General features: G+C 43.8%; 1 protein-coding gene across 2 annotated transcripts in view; it reads left to right on the forward strand.

Annotated features, from left to right (window-relative positions):
* The window catches only part of DDX55 (DEAD-box helicase 55), an 80,499-nt gene extending 74,619 nt beyond the window's left edge, over positions 1-5,880 (forward strand). For both annotated transcript variants that reach the window (XM_085879571.1, XM_085879572.1), the window contains 2 exons: positions 736-887; positions 5,542-5,880. In XM_085879571.1, the coding sequence (XP_085735697.1) occupies positions 736-887; positions 5,542-5,691 (302 nt within the window). In that variant the 3' untranslated portion in view covers positions 5,692-5,880. The remainder of the gene's footprint in view (positions 1-735; positions 888-5,541) is intronic.
* Positions 5,881-24,480: the final 18,600 nt, after the last annotated feature.

Consider the following 24,480-nt stretch of genomic DNA (forward strand, 5'->3'; position numbering starts at 1 on the left):
TCGATCAAGAGTTAATTTTGTAAGTCAGGTTTTAAATTGTATACTTTTAGTATATATTGTATATAGTTGTATATAGTCCATGTATATATTGTATATATTGTATATAGTTGTATAAATTGTATATAGTCCATGCCATCAACTTTTTATGAGCTACATTTATGTCACAGTACAATTTGTATCCACTGTGTTTATTTTATTCTTAACTCAAATAGACAAAAAAACCAGCTTACTTCCTGAATTATTTTCATTGCTTGTGCAAAAATGGTGGATTAGACTTGCAGATGGGTTGGTTTAATTGGAACGAAGAACAAAGCACAGTTTGCAATTGTTGTTTTCACTATGTATTGGACTGAAATCATCTTCTGGTTGTGCCCTTTCACTTGTTCCATCAAATGGTTTCCTCATGATTTGCAGCAAATGTGTGTGTGTGTGTGTGTGTGTGTGTGTGTGTGTGTGTGTGTGTGTGTGTGTGTGTGTGTGTGTGTGTGTGTGTGTGTGTGTGTGCCTGTGTGCATGTGCACCCGTGTAACTACATTTGTAAGATGGAAATGCCACACATCGCTCATCTTTACTTACCTTGTGTGTCAACTTCACATAACTGAAGAACGTATGATGCAAATGTACCATGATACTTCGAAAGCCATAATTTTATTCTTTGGACAGAGTAAAGCACGTGGAACCTTCAGTCAGATCACTGATTTAACCTTCATAGAAGCATAAACCTGACTTTTGCAGAGGAAGAATCCCGGGACAATGGAGGAGAAGTGGAAAAGAAGAGAGACTTGGCCAGGATACGTCGTCGTAACAGTCAGAACGCTGTTCCATGGTCAAAACAAAAGCGTCGGCGTGAGCGACGCAAGAAACGAATAGCAAAGCGCACAGCTGAGGTGAAGTCATCACTTGCGGGTTTATTATATGACGTTTGTGTTTACAAAATAAATTGATTTTGTTGGCTCGGCTGATAACGCTAATACTTCTGCATTCCTGACATTTGTTTTATAACTTTGCGTATTTTGTGTTCAATATCTCACCGTTGTGTGTTGGGGACATGTTGAGGTTGAAGAGATGAAGTGTTTATTTTTAGTAGCAATCTGTGCCTTTTCACTCCTTGACGTACACAGCCTTGAAACAGACACTGTTGCTGATCATGGCTCTGAGACGAAAGTGTTTGTGTTCCCCATTACTCGATGTGATTGTAGAAGGCATTTAAGCATCGTTGGATCGTCCCACCGATCAATGTCACAAGACATGCCTATTATGATTATCCCAAGTAACTTTTCACTATCGTGTCCGATGTATTTGTAGAGGTAAGGTACAGCATTACTGGTCCTGGTGCTGATCAGGAGCACAAACAGGTGTTCACTGTTGACTCGGTGACGGGAGAAAATTTATACGATGCGTGAGCATGGCAAGGAAACAATTCCAGGATCCAAGCTCCGCTTATACACAGCAGACATGAATGGGATCCGAGCAGAATCCCCCACAAATATCACTATCCACAGGCTTGACATCAATGATTACGATTCCCAGTTCGCACAGCCAGAGTTCAAGGACTTGATGGAGGAAGGATCAATACCTGCGCTTTGAGCAAGCAGTGCACCACCATTTCTTGTCATCCCTAATTCTGACCAATGGTCATCATTACGCCCATTAACCTTTCCTAACCCAACCACTTTACTTGCCAGTTTCAGTGGTTCCTCCACTTATATCCACCATTCCGATAAAGCATAGCACATCCGTATGCACATGTTGTGTCCATAAGTTTTCCCAAAGTGTCTCAGCTAAGACAAAGTGTGCAATACCGGATCACTGTTTTCAATTTGTCCACAACCCTGGGCCAATTTGTCGACTTCCTGCTCGAGGAATCTCCATAAGAGGAATTCACACGGATTAAGTGTGCATGGAAACCGTTTGACATGACCCTGCCTCTGAGCCGGGAAAGGAAGTAATCCAAGATGTTGGTTGTGCTGTATTGGCTTGCCCAGTCGTATTGAAGCATTAGCAAATCTCTCACCTGCCATTCCCATTGACGTAACCATAAAAAGAAGGGCCATAAAAGGTAATCCTTTAAAAAAAGTAATACCTAAAAGAGTAACCATTTTTTTAATCTGAATCATTATAGCTTGTCATCATGATGCTCCCACTGATGAATGCTTTTATTTTCAACGCATGACAGAGTGAATCACTTGACAGCGATATCGGTCATGTAACACCACTAGTCAGTCAGCACAATTTACTGTGCCCACTACCCATGTTGATCAGGCTGAGGATTAATTTTCATCCCCCCATAAAGGAACAATTTTCATGCTTGACTTCTCACTACTTGCCCCTCTCAACAATGGGTGCCACCTCAGAGATTAGTTTCCCTGGTGCCTTGAGCCGACCCTGTATGGCATCCCATCACTCACCTTGGCAATATCTTGGATTTGCAAGTCCTCATAATTTTGTATGCTGCACGTGGATGCTGGTTTGCATCATTGATAGGACCACAGCTGTGCCACTAATGCAGTGTCCTTTTATAGGTTCGAGCAGGAATTTAGAATTTAGCTAGCGTACCGGTGAGAGCTCGCGCACTCTTTGTGAAGAACATCGTGGGATCTTTAACATTCACCAACTCATACTGACAGATGGGATGCCGAGTTTCACATCCATCCGAGGAATGGCACACACATTGGTGAATCGCCCTGCCTACGGAACTCCAGAGGATGGCACTTTAAAGCTAGGCCAAGATTCAAACTTCAGACCTCTGAGGCAAGTGAGCATACCTCTGCGCTATCCTGCTGGCTCTGGATTTGCTAGATACAACTGATGGTCAAGAGTTCAGCATGACATCCACAATAGATTATATGTGGGTAAAACTCAGAAAGAAAATCTCGTTTAGCATATTCTGTGCTGAGCATGCTGCTGTTATTCAGCTCTGCACATGTCACTACTTATTATTGTATGCCTGTTTCTACTCCATTGTCTAAATAAAGGACCTGGCATGTATCTATTATAGCAAAGCACCAGGAACATGCTCCTCCATCTTTTGATAGATTTTTCCGTGTGTGTGTGTGTGTGTGTGTGTGTGTGTGTGTGTGTGTGTGTGTGTGTGTGTGTGTGTGTGTGTGTGTGTGTGTGTGTGTGTGTGTGTGTGTGTGTGTGTGTGTGTGTGTGTGTGTGTGTGTGTGTGTGTGTGTGTATATATATGTATATATATATATATATATATATATATATATATATATATGTGTATATATATATATATTGTCCTAAGCAGTCTCCTTGGCTATTGGACACAATCCTGGGGACGGGTCGCCACTCCGACACAGGATACCAGCATTCTGGCACTCATTTTGCCGACCTCGGAAGGATGATAGGCAGAGTCAACCCCACTTGGTATTAATTCAACATCCGAGGGGGATTTGAACTCAGAATCCGAGGATCACAAGCCCACCACCCTAACCATTAAGCAAACACCAGGCTATGAGTATGGCTAAAATAGCATTACCAACTTTCACAACCTGTGGCCTACCTGTTAGAAAATGAAGTAAAAAGTAAAAATCCAACCAAAAGTAAAAATCTATATCGACTCTTCTCATTTGAGCAAAAAAGCAAGAGCAGACCCAGTCTCAGGCGACGTTCACCAGCTTCACAGCCAGATTCCTCAGGCATCATAGACCCCGAGCCTCGGCATGTGTTCGGTTTTTATTTCGATACGACCACTCATTTCCTGTCATGTGCTGGTACTTGAGGTAAAATGGAGGAGTGTTTTTTTTTTGGGGGGGGGGGTTTGCAAAACCAAAATAAACCACCAAAACAAACATCAAATTGCATCATTGATGAGGTGGTCTGCTATTTTTTGTTTTGTTTGTTTTATAGTGACATGTGATCTGGTGTTGTATGTGTGTTGTTGTTTTTGTGTTTCCAGGGCACAAACGCAGCTGGTTTTGTGTCCAGGTTGGGCATGATGAGGTGTTGGTTATGCGAGTGTTTGGGTTCTCGTTGGGTGTTGTGCACATGTGGGTGTAGTGTTTGGGATTGAGTGTTTGTTTCTTACCTTATTCAGCCGTTTGCACCATCCAGTTTTCACTATTTGCATCAGAGGTGTGTATTGTGTGGGTATGTCCACCATCTCCCAGTAAGACCACCCTCCCGGCTCTTCATGTGCCATGCTTCCAAAATCAACCTGTGTCATTTGTTGAACGTCGAGTCAAGGACACGGGTCCTGTCAATGTCAAATTTGTGGCCAGATTACAGGCAGTGACTTGCTATGGCTGACTGAGTCACCTTTCCAAGCCTAATTGCTCTATCATGTTCATCTAGCCATTGTTTTAAATTTCTTCCAGTTTCTCCAATGCAGAATTGGTCATAGTCTCTGCATGATGAATGTTAAACTACTCCAGGTTTATCACCAGTTCGTATTGGGTCCTTTCGTTTTGAAATGTCCATGCACCATGTACTATCCTGCCAATGCTTTCAAAAAGGCCTGGGTAGTATGGCAGTATACAGTGCTCAAGTGTGTCTGGCTCCTTCCGTTCTGTCCGTTTTGGTTCTTCAAAGGTGGGGAGTATCCCCTTGTTGTACCCATTTTTGAGCAGGACTCCCCTAACTAATCTGATTTCTTTGATTGCCTCAGCTTTGGATGATGATGCCGTCCATGCCTGAGCTGCCAAGGTCCATGCTACACTGTGTTTGTGGGAGATTGGGTTACAGGAGTTAAAATCCAGTAATTTGCTGGTGTGGTTTTGTTTCCTGTAAACCGAAGTCCTTACGGTGGACCTCCACATCCAAAAAGGCTAATTTGCTTTCTTTTTCAATTTTGATTGTGAAGTTAATGCTGAGGAATACCCGGCCAAGTTGTCCCAGTCAGTGGTCTATCATATCTGTATGCACAATGGCGAAGGTGTCATCTTCGTAACTGTTCCAGTACTGTGGGAGCCAATTCTCATGAGACTCAAATATCCTTCGTTCGAGTTCCTCCATCACCAAATTAGCCACAACAGCAGAGACCGGTGAACCCATAGCTGTGCCAAATATTTGTCGGTCGTGTGCACCATTATGGATGAAGGTCGTGCTATTCAGACATCTCCAGCAAGCAAGCAATATCCTCAGGTGTTAGTTTGCTGTTTTGATACTTAAGCCATTTTCCAATCGTTTGAATGTTTCAACCGGTCAAGTGTGATGCTCACCGCTACATTGACTGGGTTGTTGGTGAAAAGGGAAACAGCATCAAAAGATACCGTTGTCTCATCATCTTGGATTCTAACCTCTCTTATCCTTTGTACAAACTCACCACTATTCTTATCCGTTTTATCAGTCGAATAAAATGGTGAAAGACATAAAACGGTACAGCACAATTTTTAATCCATATTGAATATGGCAAAATATGGATATATATTTTCACTGGTTACTCTGTATCTTCTTGAAAACACCATTGTCTTTTGCTGCACTTCTAAATGCTCCTGTTTTAAGTATGCTTCTCGGCAAATGATAAAAGTGCCATTTTTATTTTTGGGGAAACTTGCTGTTGGAGCATGACATATGCTGTGTGCTGTGCAGGACATGCTGGGGCTGGATGGTGACGCTGATCTTGATGAGCTGATTCGTGACACGCGGCTTCTCAAGCGATTGAAACGAGGAAAGATCAGCCGTGAAGAGTTTGAGGAGCAGATTGAGGGTGATGTTCAATCTTCCAAAAACAGCCAATGAGAAACGATTGCTTGGGGGAAACTTGGACTTTTAAAAAATCGTTTTATATAATCATGTGAACGTTTAATTTTGAAAGTCATCGTCGTCGAGAGGAGGAAATTTTTAGCCTCTATGTACTTGATGGTGAGATGATGTTGAAAAAAAAAATACTGCTGCACAGTCAAGAGGTTATAAAGCTAATTAAGATAATTCTTCCTGCTTCTTGTTTTTGTCCAAGTGTGAAACAGGTTAAGGTGAAGATTTTGAATACTTTAACGATATTGAAGATGATTGTTACAGCCTCCTCAACACATTCCTTTTACAGCGAAATTGTTGATGACTGCTTTTTGGAGAAAATCTTTCACTTGAACCCTTTACCTCCCAAACTTCATTCAAGTTTCTTATAATCAGGTGCATGTAGTTTGTGGAGACGCCAACAGGCTTGAGTAATGCCACTTTAAAGCAGTGATCCAACCCCAACTATATTTCAAGAAAATATACCGATAAAGATGGTGATATGATCCCAAAAGGGGCAAAAGACATGGAAATCTATGAGGTTTGGATATTTTTTTTGGATTTCTGAAAAAAAAAAAGTAAAATTGACTGACAAAATTTTTAGTTGTGTTCTGCTCATTTCAATAACAGTCCCGACAAACCCCAGTCAGTCACAGATTTGGCAAAGAAATTTGGATTCAAATCCAAGCTCAAAAATGGCTTTCCCAATACACACCAAAAGTTGTGTGACGTTCATGTTGAGGCGAAAGAAGAAAGGTTAAAATAACAAAGTTTGGTTGAAGCTGCTTGGCCCATTTTCTCAAGTGTTCTCACTCTCTCTCACTCTCTCGCAAAACAGGCTAACTAGAAAGCATCTCAAAATGCAAAGCCTGTCTGCATCTGCTTACATGGCAAGACATGTACCCTTCTCAAAAATGGCAAAAAAGATGAGGGAAAGTGCGAGGTGTTTGTGACCTCTCAATTACCAGGTGGGGCTGATGAACCCTCACAGCCCACTCACGAAGGAGGGGGCAAGAAGAGGAAAAGTGGGGGTGCTGAAGGTGCATGGTCTGAGGAGGTGCAAGTGAGGGTGTGGTGAGGTGCAGAGAGGAAGCTGTAAAAGATGTGTATCGGTGAGGCCACCCTGAAGGGACAAAACTTGCCCAGTTAATCACTGATGCTCCTTTTATGATATTGCGTCCACAGCAGAAGAGATGGAAAGAAAGAAGAACGTGTGACAAAATAGCCAAAGTAGGTCGAAGAAAGTCTCAGTGTTTGGTGTTATTGGCTTGGCCCTATGACTGCACTCACTGGAATTCTTGCTCGCTCAGGGCCCTGTCACACCTTGACGTTTTAGCCAGCATATGGAAACGTATAAAAATGTATGTAAAATGCTGGCGTACGCTGAACTATTGATGTTTTTTTTCAGTTTTTGGTGTATTCATAACGAGTTGGACGTATGCATAACGTATTAGTAACGTACACAGAATGTTTCGATAACATATAGATAACTTATATCAACGAATGCTGAGCGTGTTGTCGGTGTTCACAACCTATGCCCAACGATAGTCTAACTTATGCATAGCGCGGCAGCGTATCGCCGACGATCACTTGGCGTAGCCTATTAATAGGCTGCCGCTCAACGATTTAAAGGCCCTGTCACACCTTGAAGATTTAGCCAACGTATGCCGACGTATGAAAAATTTGTCTAAAACGCTGGCACACATCGAATACGTTATGGGTAAGTTTTGTATACGTTAAGAGCATGCTGAAGCATGCTGGCATACGTCGTAGTACGCCAAGCTCGTCGACAAATTTTAAGCATGCTCAAAATTTGTCGACATATGCCAGCATATGACTCACACGTTCCGCATACGCTAACCATAAGTTGTAGGCACGTTACGCGATCGTTGACACATGTCGACAACGTTACTTGTAAGTTACTCATAAGTCGAAATACGTCGAGGTAATGTTTAGCGTACCCGAAACTTATTTCTAACCGATGGGTAACGTGCTTTGAACCTATGAGTAACGTACAGTGGGGAGAACAAGTATTTGATACACTGCCGATTTTGCAGGTTGTCCCACTTACAAAGCACGTAGAGGTCTAATTTTTATCATAGGTACACTTCAACTGTGAAAGACAGAATCTAAAACAAAAATCCTGAAAATCACATTGTATGATTTTTAAATAATTAATTTGCATTTTATTGCATGAAATAAGTATTTGATGCATCAGAAAAACAGAACTTAATATTTGGTACAGAAACCTTTGTTTGCGATTACAGAGATCAGACGTTTCCTGTAGTTCTTAACCAGGTTTGCACAGACTGCAGCAGGGATTTTGGCCCACTCCTCCATACATATCTTCTCCAGATCCTTCAGGTTTCGGGGCTGCTGCTGGGCAACACAGACTTTCAGCTCCCTCCAAAGATTTTCTATTGGGTTCAGGTCTGGAGACTGGCTAGGCCACTCCAGGACCTTGAGATGCTTTTTACGGAGCCACTCCTGAGTTGCCCTGGCCGTGTGTTTCAGGTCGTTGTCATGCTGGAAGACCCAGCCATGCCCCATCTTCAATGCTCTTGTTGAGCGAAGGAGGTTGTTGGCCAAGATCTCACGATACATGGCCCCATCCATCCTCCCCTCAATACTGTGCAGTCGTCCTGTCCCCTTTGCAGAAAAGCATCCCCAAAGAATGATGTTTCCACCTCCATGCTTCACGGTTGGGATGGTGTTCTTGGGGTTGTACTCATCCTTCTTCCTCCAAACACGGCGAGTGGAGTTTAAACCAAAAAGCTCTATTTTGGTCTCATCAGCCCACATGACCTTCTCCCATTCCTCCTCTGGATCATCCAGATGGTCATTGGCAAACTTCAGACGGGCCTGGACATGCGCTGGCTTGAGCAGAGGGACCTTGCGTGCGCTGCAGGATTTTAATCCATGATGGCGTAGTGTGTTACTTATGGTTTTCTTTGATACTGTGGTCCCAGCTCTCTTCAGGTCATTGACCAGGTCCTGCCGTGTAGTTCTGAGCTGATCCTTCACCTTTCTCATGATCATTGAGGCTCCACGAGGTGAGATCTTGCATGGAGCACCAGACCAAGGGAGATTGACTGTTATCTTGAACGTCTTCCATTTTCTAATAATTGTGCCAACAGTTGTTGCCTTCTCACCAAGCTGCTTGCCTATTGTCCTGTAGCCCATCCCTGCCTTGTGCAAGTCGACAATTTTGTCCCTGATGTCCTTAGACAGCTCTCTGGTCTTGCCCATTGTGGAGAGGTTGGAGTCTGATTGATTGAGTGTGGACAGCTGTCTTTTATGCAGATAACGAGTTCAAACAGGTGCAGTTAATGCAGGTAATGAGTGGAGAATGGGAGGGCTTCTTAAAGACAAAACTAACAGGTCTGTGAGAGCTGGAATTCTTACTGGTTGGTAGATGATCAAATACTTATTTTCATGCAATAAAATGCAAATTAATTATTTAAAAATCATACAATGTGATTTTCAGGATTTTTGTTTTAGATTCCGTCTTTCACAGTTGAAGTGTACCTATGATAAAAATTACAGACCTCTACGTGCTTTTTAAGTGGGAAAACCTGCAAAATCGGCAGTGTCTCAAATACTTGTTCTCCCCACTGTATCTCCAACGCATATTGACGTATGTAGACGTATTTGACGTCTTCCGGACGACCACAGAACTTTCTGAACGTGTTTCTAACTTACAGCTACCGTATAATGGCGTATTGGCAGCGTTTAGGGGAATTGGTATGTAAAAATGGGCTTCACAAGAGGAACCCGTCAGTGTTCCAGAATCGATGTTTATTTTTTTTTGTTTGTTTTTTTTCTTCGGCATGACGGTGATGTTGACACTTCGATTTCTCATGCGGTTATGATTTAAATCGTTGAGCGGCAGCCTATTAATCATATTGTATTATAACCGCACTAGAAATCGAAGTGTCAACATCACCGTCATGCCGAAGAAAAAAAAAAAGAAAAGAAAAAAAAAACCATGGAGTCTGGAACACTAACGGGTTCCTCCTCCTCCCTCCCCCTCTCTCTCCTCCTCCTCCTCCTCCTCCTCCCTCCTCCTCCTCCTCCTCCTCCTCCTCCTCCTCCTCCTCCTCCTCCCTCCTTCTCTCTCCTCCTCCTCCCTCCCCTTCTCTCTCTCCTCCTCCCTCCCTCCCCCTCTCTCCTCCTCCTCCCTCCCTCCCCCTCTCTCCTCCTCCTCCCTCCCTCCCCTCTCTCCTCCTCCTCCCTCCCTCCCCCTCTCTCCTCCTCCTCCCTCCCTCCCCCTCTCTCCTCCTTCCCCCTGTCTCCTCATTGGATCAAACGGGACAATAGGTGTTTACCAGTGCCCCTATTGGTGCATGGACAATTACGATGGTGCTGGCTCTGCCCATGCAAGGTGTAATGAGAGCGAGAGAAGAACCTTCAGAGTTTAGGCTTTATTCCATTTGATTGGAGCCGCTTCTGCGGGCACACCGGGGAATACAGGTTCAGCTAGGAGTACATAAGCAGTAACGTATACATGTGTAATTAATCATCGCAGAATAAATCCGCGTAAGCACGGAGTTCGATATAATCTCCATTCTCACCAGTCAATGAGCACCTTCAGTCAACGAGCACCAAGTGAACAGCCGATGTAAATGGCAATGCCCCGGGGACAATCACCCCGTGCCGCGGAGACCTCCCCTTATACGCGAGACGCACAACATGTGATCCCGCGTCATGTCCCTCAATTCACCTCAATTCACCACATTCTCCCCACCTTTAAAATGCAACTAGGGGCCCATCTTACGCACCATGATTGCTTTAGCACTATACGAGTATACATTTCAAGCAATGCGGACTAATAGGTCTACAGAAGCATACATGCCAAGCAGTGATTATTTTGAGTTGTAGGAGCATGGAAATGAGCATCGATATATGATATAATGAGCATATAGGAGCATGAGCAGCGAGAATGCCGATAATCCCCTTTACAGATTGAGTCGTCGAGGGGGCCTTATTCGTCGACCTCTCCGGGAGTAAATGGCAGTTTCACTTGAGGGAGGCTCCCGATCCTCTTGGTGAGCCTCGACTTGTGCCGGGGATGACTCCTCGATCGCTCTCGGGTGGAACGCGGCAGCCCCGTCGCCCGGTGGAGTTCCTGGGGGGGGAACACCTGGGGAGGGGATGTCAGAAGGAGGAGTGCCAGAAGGTGGTGTACCTGCGGGAGGAGTACCTGAGGGAGCCAGATGGCGAACCGACACAGTGGTCTCCCTGCCATCCGGGAGCCTGACATGAGCATACTCCGGATTAGTGTCAATGAGTTCGACCCCCTCCACCAGGGGTTCATACTTGCTTTGTCGTACCGGGCGTTTCATGAACTCTGTTCCAGGATGGGTCAGCCAGTTGGGCACCGTTTGACCGTCAACATAACGTCGCTGGTGAGTAAACATTCGTTCGTGAGGAGTTGCATTGGTGGACGTGCAGAGCAAAGAGCGTATGGAATTCGGAGCGTCGGGAAGAGTAACCTCCCACCGCTCGGGGCCCAGCCCTCTTGATTTCAACGCCAGAGTTACAGCTATCCAAATAACCCCGTTATACCCCGTTATAACCCGTTACATAATAAACATAACAAATAACCCCGTTACAGCTTTCCAAATAACCGTTCCACCTGCCCGTTACCCTGTGGGTTGTAACCCGTCGTTCGACTAGTTGCTATGCCGAGCTCTAGTAGGAATTGTTTTAGCCCGGCCGGCATGAAACACGGCCCTCTGTCTGAATGTATGTACGAAGGTTTCCCAAACATAGCGAAGAGGTCAGAGAGACATCTCACGACAGTGCCCGAGGTCATATCCGAGCACGGAAATGCGAAAGGGAACCTTGAATATTCATCAACAACAGTGAATATGTATCTGTTGTCTGTCTCGGTCGGCAGGGGCCCTTTGAAGTCGATGTTTAGTCTCTCGAAGGGGGAAGTGGCCTTGATCAGTCTGCCAGATGCCGCGCCATAGAATCTGGGTTTTAGTTCAGCACAAACAGGGCATGAAGCATTCATTTGTTTAATATCTTCAACAGAATAGGGAAGATTTTGTCTGCGCACGAAATGTGCCATTCTGGTTACCCCTGGGTGGCAGAGAGACACGTGTAGGTCTTGCAAAGCCTGACTGATTGTTGCCGAACTGTAGACCCGAGAGAAGGTATCTGCAGCAGGGTTTTCCTTCCCGGGCCGGTAGACAATGTCGTAACTGTAGCAGGCTAGGTCTATCCGCCATCTCATAATTTTTCATTCTTAATTTTCCCGTTATTTTTCCCATCAAACATGAATGCCACGGATCGTTGGTCCGTAACGAGCGTGAAGTGGTTTCCCAGTAAATAATGTCTCCATTTCCGCAGCGCTTCGACGATGGCGTACGCTTCCTTCTCTATCGCTGAGTGTCTCTGCTCGCTTCTAGAGAGAGTTCTCGAGAAGAACGCGACCGGCCGCCCAGACTGATTAAGTGTAGCAGCTATCGCGTGATCTGAAGCGTCGGTTTCCACCACAAAGGGCACCGAGCTATCGATCGATAAAACCACGGACTTACTGATATCATCCTTGAGGTTGTGGAAAGCTCTTACAACAGCGGCATCTGGTGGAAAGTTTTTGCAATGCACTAGGGGATGTATTTTCTCGGAGTATTGCGAAATCCATCTCGCATAGTAAGCGAACATCCCGATCACCCGGCGCATTGTCTGCAAGTCCTGAGGTGGTGGAAGCTCACGGAGCGGGCGCAATCGTTCAGGATCAGGCTTAATTGTGCCGTCGGCTATCGTGTAGCCGAGAAGGTCAATTGACCTTGCCGAGAATACGCATTTCTCGTAGTTGAGAGTCAGATTATATTTTCTAGCAATGCTCAAGAATCTGTCCAGATTCCTATCATGTTCCCCCTGATCCCTACCGCACACTGTGACATTGTCCACGTAAACAAAAGTGTCGTTGAGGTTTTCATCTGAGATGATGTCGTCCATAACCCGTTGGAAGCAAGCTACCCCATTCGTGACACCGAAAGGTATTCTCCTGAATTGGTAGAGGCGCCTCCCTGCCTGGAATGCGGTGTAAGGTTTGTCTTCCTCTCGGATGGGAATTTGATGATAGGCGCTTCGCAAGTCGATGGTGCTGAATACCTTATAATTGGCCACGCGTTCGACCATCTCGTCTATGCGCGGCAGGGGGTAGGCATCGAGTTGGGTAAAGCGATTGACCGTTTGGGAATAATCGACAACCATTCGTTTCTTATGGTTCTGACTGCTGGTTACTAACACCTGTGCGCGCCATGGCGAATCGCTCGGTTCTATAATTCCTTCTTCCAGTAATCGCTTGGTTTCTGAGGTGATGAAATTCATGTCAGCAGTGGTATATCGCCGCGATTTAATCGCTATCGGTTTGCAGACCGGCGACAAGTTAGCGAACAGCTGGGGGGACGTCACCTCCGCGGTGGTCAACGCATTTAAAATTAGACGAGGCTTGCTTCCTCCAAAGGGTATTTCGACGCTCGTGTGCTGCTTGAGGACATTATGACCCAGAATTACGTCTGCGCACAAATCACGAAGCACCAGTACCCTTACATCCCGATGCGTGTACCCTTTTACGTCCAATTATGAAATGAAATGGTCGCATTGGTTCTGTTCCTTCTCACACTATCTGACCATCATCGAGGAGGGAGCTGACAAATTTGCCGCTCTCGTGAATCATGTCTCGCCCAGCGTGTACAGGCTCTTCTCGGAGTGCGACACTTACGAAGCAGCGATCGACGTGCTGCAAGCGCTCTACGTGAAGCCCAAGAACGAGGTATACATACGACATCTTCTCAACACACGCAAGCAAGCAGCCGGGGAGACAATCGATCAGTTCCTGCAAGCTCTGAATCAGCTGGGAAAAGACTGCAGCTTCCGGGCCGTAAGCGCCGAGGAACACCGAAAGGAAGCGACCCGGGAGGCATTCATCCAAGGACTCAGATCAGCCCACATACGGCAACGCTTACTAGAGAAAGCGCAACCCACTCTTGACAAGGTAGTCGATCAGGCATGAGCGATGGATACGGCTCAGCAGCAATCTGAGTCATTTGGGACACCGATGCTGCTAATGAACGCTGCTACGATGGGAACCCAAGGAACCCCACTGGCACAGACACAGCCAGACATAGGGGATGGAGAAACACCCGAGGAGCCGGATACCCAGGCCACGTCAAACTCCTCAGCAACTGCTCCGGTTGGTAAATGCTTCTTTTGTGGGTACAAAAGGCACCCTCGTCAAAAATGCCCTGCCAGAGATGCCACATGCATGAATTGCGACAAGAAAGGGCATTATGCCAGGGTATGTAAATCTACTCTGAGGAGAAATAAACCCACTTCTGCGGCTCTCTACTCACAAAATAAATTAACTGCAGCCTCCCCGGGGAATCTATCCAAGGCTATCATCAACGTACGAATTAACGGGCATATGGCTGAGGCACTGATTGATACCGGTAGCTCTGAAAGTTTCGTCAACAGCTCGCTAGTGAAAGGCAGGAAATGGAATAAATTGTAATGAGAGCGAGAGAAGAACCTTCAGAGTTTAGGCTTTATTCCATTTGATTGGAGCCGCTTCTGCGGGCACACCGGGGAATACAGGTTCAGCTAGGAGTACATAAGCAGTAACGTATACATGTGTAATTAATCATCGCAGAATAAATCCGCGTAAGCACGGAGTTCGATATAATCTCCATTCTCACCAGTCAATGAGCACCTTCAGTCAACGAGCACCAAGTGAACAGCCGATGTAAATGGCAATGCCCCGGGGACAATCACCCCGTGCCGCGGAGACCTCCCCTTATACGCGAAACGCACAACATGTGATCCCGCGTCATGTCCCTCAATTCACCTCAATTCACCACACAAGGGTACAGCAATGAAGATGGCCTGTATGTTCTGGGGCCTGGGCTGTCCCACGCAGCTGAGCTCCATGCTGAACGTGGCACTGGGGTGTTCAGTCATGCCCTCCGTGCGCGGACGTGAACCGCACACTAAATGGGGGCCGTAATTGAGCAGAGTACTTGGGCTATTGATGCAATTTTGAATGGAGTTTATTGCACACTTGTGCTCCAAGTTCGATGCCTGAATGTCCAGATCCGAGTTTCTGCAGTGTTACATTGCGTTCCTTTGTTCCCTGTTGGTCCAAAAGGCGGTGGTGGGTGTCGTTGGTTTACTTATTTATTTATATGCAGCCTGTGGCTGTTTGGCTGCGTCTTTTTCTGGGGACACGACTGTGTCTGATGCAATGCCCCGATTACCAGTACATTGGTAATACTCATTTCTCATTACCAGTACACTAATTTCACTGACCTCAGAAGGATGACGGGCTGAGTCAACCCAACCTGGTGTTCATTTAACGGAATAACAGGCGTTTCAACTCGACCCGTGGATCTTAAGCCGGCCAGCTTAACCGTTAATCCAACACTAGTCCTAGGCATCGGTAGTGATTGTGGTTGAGGCGATGGTAGCGGAAGCATTGTGGTGAATTTATTGGGTGATGGTTGAGGTGGCAATGGTGCATGTAAGTGAACTTGGGTTATGTTTTCATGATGAGGTGATTGTATTAAAGCTGTTTTGACGTTGTATGAATGTTTTAGTGTTGCGGTTTGAGTGTGGTGAAGGTTGAGGTGAAGTGGCCATTGAATAATGGTGCACGTTTCAAACTTAAAATTGGCGTGCGTATGCTAGTGAAATGCTTGTGTGTATGCATGAAGGGGATGCTCGTGTGTGGAGTTAAGAGGGGAAAGAAGGAGGAAAAGCGCGACCTAATCCTGCACAACGCATATTATCCATGAACACATTAGACATAATAGGCTAGTGGCCAAATGAGGTTTTGGGTGGCATACCCCTACCCAAGGTAGAACAAGCCACAACCTATTTTTTCTTGAAGAGGGATGTTTGAGGAGTTAGAAAATCATGGTTGTGAACCTGAGATCATTGCACAACATTTTGAAAATCACGTTTACATATGTACCTCTGCAGACTGCAAAAATGGATTTAATCGCCACAGATTTTGGCTCATATATTTGTTAATACTGGTGCTACAAACACAGATTTGGTACCAAAATGTGAGGAATGATGACGTATATATCTGTAAAAACCATTTGTGATGTACCAAAGGCTTTTGTGTGACCTACAGGCAAAAATAGTGGAATTTCACTCAACAAATCAGCTTCGGGTTTACCAATAAATATCAACTAAACAATTAATTTCTTCATAAGTATTTGAGTTGTATTACTACATATTACATCAAAATAACCCTCGATCATTCTCCTTTTTAGAAATATAACTCATAAAGATAAATCAGTTGAATTAATAGTTATTACCGAAACCATGTGTCACCCCCCCTAAAAGTAACCGACATTGATTAATTTATAATACATGTATATGCATTAACCAAACAAGAATGATTTTAAATCCAGTTGCAGAAAATCAATTTTGAGCTTGATTGCCTTTTTCTAAAACTACTGATATTCTGAAACGCAAAAGAAACTTACCACTTGTTTGAAATGTAATAAAATTGTAACAGTTCAAAATAAAACAAACCAACAAGTGCTAATTGAAACATTGGCATTTTATTGATGACATGTCAAGTTTTTGACCAAGATACACCATCTCATAAGTTTGTTCTACAGTACAGAACAGCACAGGGTGCAACGTCAGTCCCCTTTCAATAGCGTGTGTGGCCACCATTGTTTTGGATACAGGCAGTGCATTGTCGGCGCATACTGCCTACCAGTCTTTGGATGGATTGCTGCTGGATTCTGTCCCACTCAGTCCTCAATGTCTGAAGTCAACTGACTTAGGACCATCTGCCTGTCCTGCCTTGCAGTGGTGACTCTTGGCCTCCCTGATCGAGGTCTGTCATCTGCAGAGTTGTGGAGGGTGTCTCTGTCCACCAGGGCCGATATCGTCTGGTGTGAACAGCCAAGGCGACGTGCCGCCTCACGGTAGCTCAATCCGCCTTGCAGTATGCCCAAGGCACACTGCCGTTGATCCCTTGACAATCGTGGCATGTTGATTGAAATTCCCATTTTGCACTGGCCTTTTTAAAGCCAATATCAAGACATCACGTGCAGCTCATTAAAATCATCCCGTACCCCTTGGCTAATCACTGACAGTCAAAATGGCTGTTCAACAGCTGTGCTATGAAGTGACCATTGAAGGTTCAAGTGACCATCCGTGACCGTTTTGTCTGACAGTGAGGACACTATTGTCCACAAATAAGTTCACACATTTACTACACGCAGTGTTATTGTTGATATTTGAAGGTTTAAAAGGTGGTAAGTTTCTTTTGCGTTTCAGTAATATACACTTATCTTTAATTATTTCATTTCAGATGCTTGTGCTGACAATTGATCTGCAATTATGGATCTGGAACCAACTGTTGTGAAGCGTCGTAAAATTGACACTGACCACTGCATCATTTGCTTTAAACCCCTCAACCCTAAAAAGCAAGAAGTTGTAAAGAACCCAACATTTAATGGTTTGAGTGCAATCTTCAAAGCAAGTCAAATCAGAAAAGATGTCAAATCAGACGTTTACGAAAGTATCTGGCCTTTGCAACAAGACATATTTTGAGTCTTAATTTGAAAGTATCATTCCACAAATCGTGTCGGGCCAAGTATACCAGCAAGTGAAATATCTCCACATCCAACCCCAGTGAGAGTGACCAGCAACCATGCACGTCTGCGGCAACAGAACACAAGAATCGGCAGAAATGAAACAGCTGGGTTTGACATCAGGACTAAATGCTTCATTTGTGGAAAATCCAACACTTCCAGAAACAAGCTTACACCGGTATCTACAGGAACTGGACAGTCCACCAGAGAAAAAGTTCTGGCAGCAGCTGACAAAAGACAAGACAATAAAATGCACATGCGCATGCTTGCCTTTCCAGATTTGTTCGCCTATGATGCCAAGTACTACAGGTTATGCTATTCACACTATATTTCAGAAAGGAACATCACTGCTGCAATTCGTAAATCAGGAGAGGAAACAATGGGCACATTACATGATGAAGCTTTTGATGAACTGAAATGTTATCTGGAACAAACTGTGTTCTCCAAAACTAAGACAGTGACAACCTTCGTTCATCTGAAAGATGAATACGTTGGATATTTGGTTTCACTGGGTGCCACGAATGCAGAACAGTATAAAACTTGGAAGTTGAAGGAGCGATTAACTAAATATTATGGTGACCAAATAGTCTGTGTAACATTTGATGGCCACACTAACACCATATGGTCTTCTTCTGTGACCTTATGTGATGCCCTGAGAAAGCCACGATTCTGCAGAGCATGACTGATGAACCAGAATATGAAGACATCCCGTCTGATGTACCATCAGCCACAGATAGTGAAATCCATACTTTGTATGCTGCAGCTGGTATCCTGAGGAAGCACATGGCTGATATCGAGCATGTTAGAAATATGTATGCACCTGTCGAGGAAACAGATATTCAGCACTGTGCAGAATTTGTTCCAAATACACTCTACGACTTTATTCAGTGGTGCACCAGTGAGAAATCACACACGAATGTAACCAGCTGTAGTGATGAAGGTGTTATGAAGAACAACCTGAGGACGATCGCCATTTGTCACAATATAATATCAGAGCCGTCGAGTGTACTCCACAATAACGCTTGGTTTAGCCTTGCAGGTGCATCATGAATTGGGAAGCAAGCATCTCATTGACATGCTTCATGAATTAGGACACTGTGTGTCCTATGATGAGGTGAGACGTTTCCTCACATCTGTGGCTGTTGATCAAACTGCCTCGGAGGATATTTACATCCCCAAAGTTCTTCAAAACCTACGCTGCTCTGACGATGACTGTAGGCAGAGCAGAACATGTCATTGTATCTCTGCAGGACTGACCTGTACTGAATTCTGCTTGTGTAGTGCAGACGATTGTCCAAATCAGCACTGACGAAGAGCGTGACTGAACTTTTAAATGTATTACATGTATTGCTTCATGTAATAGATGTATTTACATAAGTTACAGTGCATGTTATGAATTCATTATCGTCATATGTGAAATAGCTTATATCAACATGATGTCTATAAAAGTCACTTTCACAATTGTGTCAGAATCTTAAGTCAATTCTTCATGTTGCATATCTGCTTTGGGATTTCTATCGGTCAGCATTAGTGGGGCGACATATAATTTCAGTTATAACTATATCATTTCAGTGACAATTATATCATTAGATATATTTTTCAAAGGGTAAATAAACTTGGATTATGTTGATGTAACAAGTATGACTGCAAGTCCAATATTTTTGAAGTAATTAATATTTTTGTTGATATTTATTGGTAAACCCGAAGCTGATTTGTTGAGTAAAATTCCACTATTTTTGCCTGTAGGTCACACAAAAGCCTTTGTTACATCACAAATGGTTTTTACAGATATATATATATATATATATATATATATATATATATATATATATATATATATATATATATATATATATATATATATATATATATATATATATGTATATGTCATCATTCCACACATTTTTGTGCCAAATTTGTGTTTGTAGTACCAGTATTAACAAGTATATGAGCCAAAATCTGTGGCGATTAAATCAATTTTTGCAGTCTGCAGTGGTACATATGTAAACGTGATATTCAAAATGTTGTACAATGATCTCAGGTTCACAACCATGATTTTCTAACTCCCCAAACATCCCTCTTCAAGAAAAAAATAGGTTGTGACTTGTTCTACCGTGGGTAGGGGTTTCTCACAATTTTAGGCCCCTTTTTTTAATTTGGCCACTAGCTTATAAGGGAAGGACTATCTGGAACGAATACGAACAACATAACTATCTCGGGAACCACTACATGTTGGGTGCCATTGTGTTGGGCAGTGACAGTTTCGCAGTGTACAGTATATATCAGAAATCTTCCTTTATCTTATGATATGTTGTAATCAATAAAATTTCTTTCAAAAATGACAAATACTATAAAGTACCGTGAATGACGAGACCAGGGGATGCAAGCCACAGATAATTATTTACCCAAGCCTGATCATAATTCGATTTGTGATCATGTGTGATCACTGCACCATTTTCAATACATTTCTCAGGAAGCAAAGAAGCAACATCTGAGATTCCTTCAATGTGAACCTGAATTCACCACCAGTATTAAAGCAACAGCTTTCTCAAATGGAAAACATTGTGTATATGATGAACAATGAAGGTCAACCCACCAGAATTAAGCTTACAGGCACTACAATGATGTTCCAAAACAAACCGAAGGGACCAGGTAGGTCCTGGCTTCATGGAAAACTTGTATGAACTAAAGTCTCTTTACTTTGACAGTAAAATGTGAATTGATTTCATTTGCAGATTCAAAGAATGATTCATTACTTTCAGGAAGAGAAAATTATTGTTTTTTGGAGTTCAGTTAAATTCTGGACTTGTTTATTCCATTTACCTGGTTCTGTGTTTTAGGTGTTCAATCGTTCTGGTATAAAAACTACTTTTCACAAACTTTATTGTTCTTCACACTTTATTTTGTAAACTGCAGTATGTATCATCTCCCCTTTTAAAAGTAGCATCACTTTGTATTATGAACCTGCATAAGGCATTATTAGCTCCTGTTGGACTTCATCCGAAACAGGGGGACTTATGGATTTGGTCTAGATTTTCGTGTGCGTGTGTGCCTGCGTGCGTTCGCAACCATATATTGGACATGTATGGACCGATTAAATTTCATCCTAGGCACAAAGTCAACACATGATGGTATACATATGCATGCCATTTTTTTTCGACATCAGATCCAAGATGGCCGACTGGCAGCCATTTTAGTTCCAAAAAAAACCCTGATGTTGAACACGTCCTCAACCATTTCTCAGACATGCATCTACCGATGTTGTTCAAACTTGACGCACAGATAGCGAATGATGGCTTACATATGCACATCATTTTTTTTTCGACATCAAATCCAATATGGCTGGCTGGTGGCCATTTCAGTTGTTAAAAATAAAAACCCGGTGTCGAACACTTCCTCAACCATTTCTAGGACATGCATTTGCCGATCTTGTTGAAACTTGGCACATAGATAATGAATGATGGCTTAGATATGCACATCATTTTTATCGAGATCAGATTCAAGATGGCCGACTGGTGGCCATTTTATTACTTGACTGACAATACCACTCAACATCTTCCTTGTTGATGTCTTCCTTGTGTAACACTTGCTTAATGGCCATCTGGTCCCACATTTGAAGGGTTAGCCTTAATTCCTTCTCTCCTCCACTGAAGTTCATACCATTGTCACTCCAGATCTCCTTGGCAGCACCTCTAATATAGATAAAGTGATGCAGCAAATACTGCACGAATTGTGAGAGCCATGAGATGCACATTTGTAGCTTGAACCATGCCGAGAATTTCCTCAGCAGCTCATCTAAGGGGGAGCCAGCATTCACAGCCATCACATAATCATCCTCTTGGGATTTTATGACTTCCAAGTCATCTTCTGAAACCTTGCTCAGTTTCTTTCGAGGTCAGAAGTCTTCTGACTGTCACAGGAACTTTTTTCCAGTCCACCAGCGACATTTCGGCTGGAATGCTTGTATCGGCAGACCTCTTGATCCATCATCTGCAGGGTTCAGGTGTCCTGGTATGTGATGCCATTTGTCTGGCCAGGTGTGCTCGTGAGTCTCCTCCAGTCTAGTTGCTATGAACCTGTAAAATCTCCTTGTTTCATTCTTCATGTACTGGATGACAGTTATGGAGTCTGTCCAAAACATGATGGACTCTATGGTCCAGTCTTGTTCGGCTTTCAACATGTTGGAGGTGAACAGCCCATGAGGCTGTCCATGAGTTCCAATCTCGGAATCTTCAGCCTCCTGAGAGGTGCATTCCGACATTTCCCTATGACGGAAGAACAATGGATCGAACCATCTTTGTCGACCATTCTTTGGTCGGCTGAGGCTGAGTTTTCAAAGTTGCTTGACAGAGATGGGTGAAATTGTCAAGAAGGTGTCTAAGCAGTTGCTCCACCATGCCCACCACATTTCCTTGATTTGATCTTGCTCAAGCAATCCATAACTCTTAACGTTGCCAGTGCCATAGTGGTTTGATCAGCGAACCTTCTGAGGGAGACTTTGTCACCGTTAGGTAGTCCCTTGATTAAGTTTCTGATTAAGGAGTTCACGACCACACACGGCCAGCCATATCTCTCCATGAGAATCTGTAAGGCTTGCTGTACTCCACCTTCTACGGCTTCAAGACCGGAAACTGCCTCCTTTGCCTTGCCACCAAGGAATTCTAATTAGCGTGTCATCTTGTATTCATCACCTAGGTCCTTTCACGACATTATGTGGTGATGAAATCATCGACATAAGAGAGGGAATAGGTCTGGTGCTCCAAAAAAACTTATCAAGTTGTACTGGGGATAAATCTTGTTTGAAAACCAGTTTTTGTTGTGTCAGCGAAATGTCTCATGGCTGCTGTGAATATGGCCAGTACTTCCTAATGTGAGTATGGAGCAGATGGTGTCGGCATTAGTGAAGGCACCAGGGTAGTTGCTGCAGGTGGTGCCATTGGTGGAGATTCACAATTCCCAATTCCTATGGTTGGGATGGTAAGGGTTGTTGCGTCTGTGGGAAAGGGTGTAGCAGACATTGTTGTTCGCACTGGCTCTGGTGCAAAGGCAGGAGGGCCCACTGGAGGAGCATCTGATGGGAAGAAACTGAGGCAAGACGATTCTATTTTTGGAGCTATATCCTACACTCCAGAGGGGGAGGCCAAGGGGGTCACTGAGAATGGAATCTCATTCATTATTGGATGCATTAAAGTGTGATGTTGATGCTACTCCTTTCAGGTCTGTGAATGTATGTTGGTGTGGGTATCCAAAGTCTGGTTCATGAGCTGCCATGACTCATGGTCATGGGTTGTGACATCAGTGTCTTGCAAGGTGAGGCAATGACTGCTTTCCACCTCTTCCATTTGTTGAGCGAGTTGGGCCTCCAGATCCATAAGAGCGGCTTTGCTCCTGGCCTGTGCCATTTCATTTTTGGCTTTTGGCTCACATTTTGAGAGACTCTAACTTCCTGATTCTCTCAAACTCTTCTCTTTCCACTTCTCGATGCTTTGCGATTTCCTCTTGCTTTCTTTCAAGCGCAAAGATCTTCATTTCTGCCGCGATTCTTCTTTGTTCATCCTGCTTAGACATTCAAAGAGCGAGTCGAACTTTCATGGCTTCAGCCTGTCGAAACCGGTCTGTTGAGCTGGCTGAGCTGATTTTGGAGGTGGCACCAACAGATATCCTGCTCAAGATGTGTGGCACCCTTTCTGGGCAATCTTGTGATCCTAAGTCCTTCATCACCTGCTGGTTAAAACAGCTAGCTGCATTTTTAAGATAACCGTCGACAGTTTCATTGAAAAATGCCCGTTCCTGGGTCAGCTGGTTGTATTGATGAAAAACATTCACCTGGTCTTCACTTTCATCCTTAACTAATGTCATGAAGTTATTATGTGAGTCTACGAATTTCTTCCATGACTTATCAGGTTGAAAGGGGCGTTCTCTACTTTATCCAGAAGAGTTTTGATCGACCTCGCGTACACGAGTAAAATGAGAAGGGGGAAACGTCCTCAGTTGTCCCGCACGTGCCATCTTCACAGTGTGGAATTTGTCTGTGTCCACTTCTCCGGTTTTCAACATCACGGACGTTTGTCTTTGTCGTTGACTTGTACGAATCACTGAATCCAAATGCTTATCCATTGTGAGCCAAGGGGTCGACGAAGCAAAAGAATCAACTTAAATAAAACAATGTGTAGGCACTCGGTGACCTATACCACACCTACGGACGTATGAATGTGAGGACAACTTTCCCAAAGAATTCCATTTTATTCTAGAGTGTATGAAATCATGCAGAAAGAATATTAGTTCATACAGGCAGTATGGAAATGTCGAGTAATAAAGCGTACAGGTACGACCACAGCATGCCAAACGATTAAAGTGTTACAGAGAGGTATTTTCAGCACAGGATGTTAACCTACCAAGTGTTCATACCTGTAGATTGTAGAATGAGTGAATAATCAAGGGAAAGCACAAAACAGAGGGAAACGGAGGTTTGCAGCGCTCCGAAGCAGAAACATTGCATTTCATGGCAGATACAGTTGTGAAAAGAAAATGGTGCCAAAGGCGGGAAATGGTGTTGTTGTTGACACTGTCGCCGTTGATGTCGACGTTTTTGCCATTGATGTTGTTGTTTGTTGCCAAGCCTCAACACCATCGATTTTGTCCCTGGGCCTTGATGTTGGTGCTTCCCCCCCCCTTCTCATTTTTACTGTTCCTTTTGTCCTGTTATGTCCTGATCTGTGTTCTCGCTCTTCCACGAGCCTTGACTCTGCATACAAATTTTTTTACTATTCATTATCACCTGATCTCAGTAGTTATAGGGATTTGATCCCCAGCTTCACCAGGTGTGGTGAATCAATCAGGTGTGGTGCTTCAAGCTCCTAGATTTACAGAGTGCATTCAATCGGATAATTCAAAACATTTTCCACTTCTTTTTGCAATTTGGCTTAAGGCTGTTAGTGAATAAGAGATTTGTTTAACAGATGGTAAACTTTTCTTACGTGCTCCCCAAGTAGTACGGCTGGTATGCTTTGAATGTACTGCACAATGTACTTTTTGTTTTGTGTCTGATTAAAAAAAAAAAAAATCGTATGTTGCAAGAAGTTCTTTAACATTAGTTGTATTTTCATAATACTAACGTGACCTATTACGATAGTTATAATCCTTACGAGAATTCACGGAC

Source organism: Eptatretus burgeri, chromosome 4 (assembly GCF_056783735.1).
Source record: "Eptatretus burgeri isolate ZD-2024b chromosome 4, Ebu_testis_v1, whole genome shotgun sequence".
Taxonomy (NCBI): Eukaryota; Metazoa; Chordata; class Myxini; order Myxiniformes; family Myxinidae; genus Eptatretus; species Eptatretus burgeri.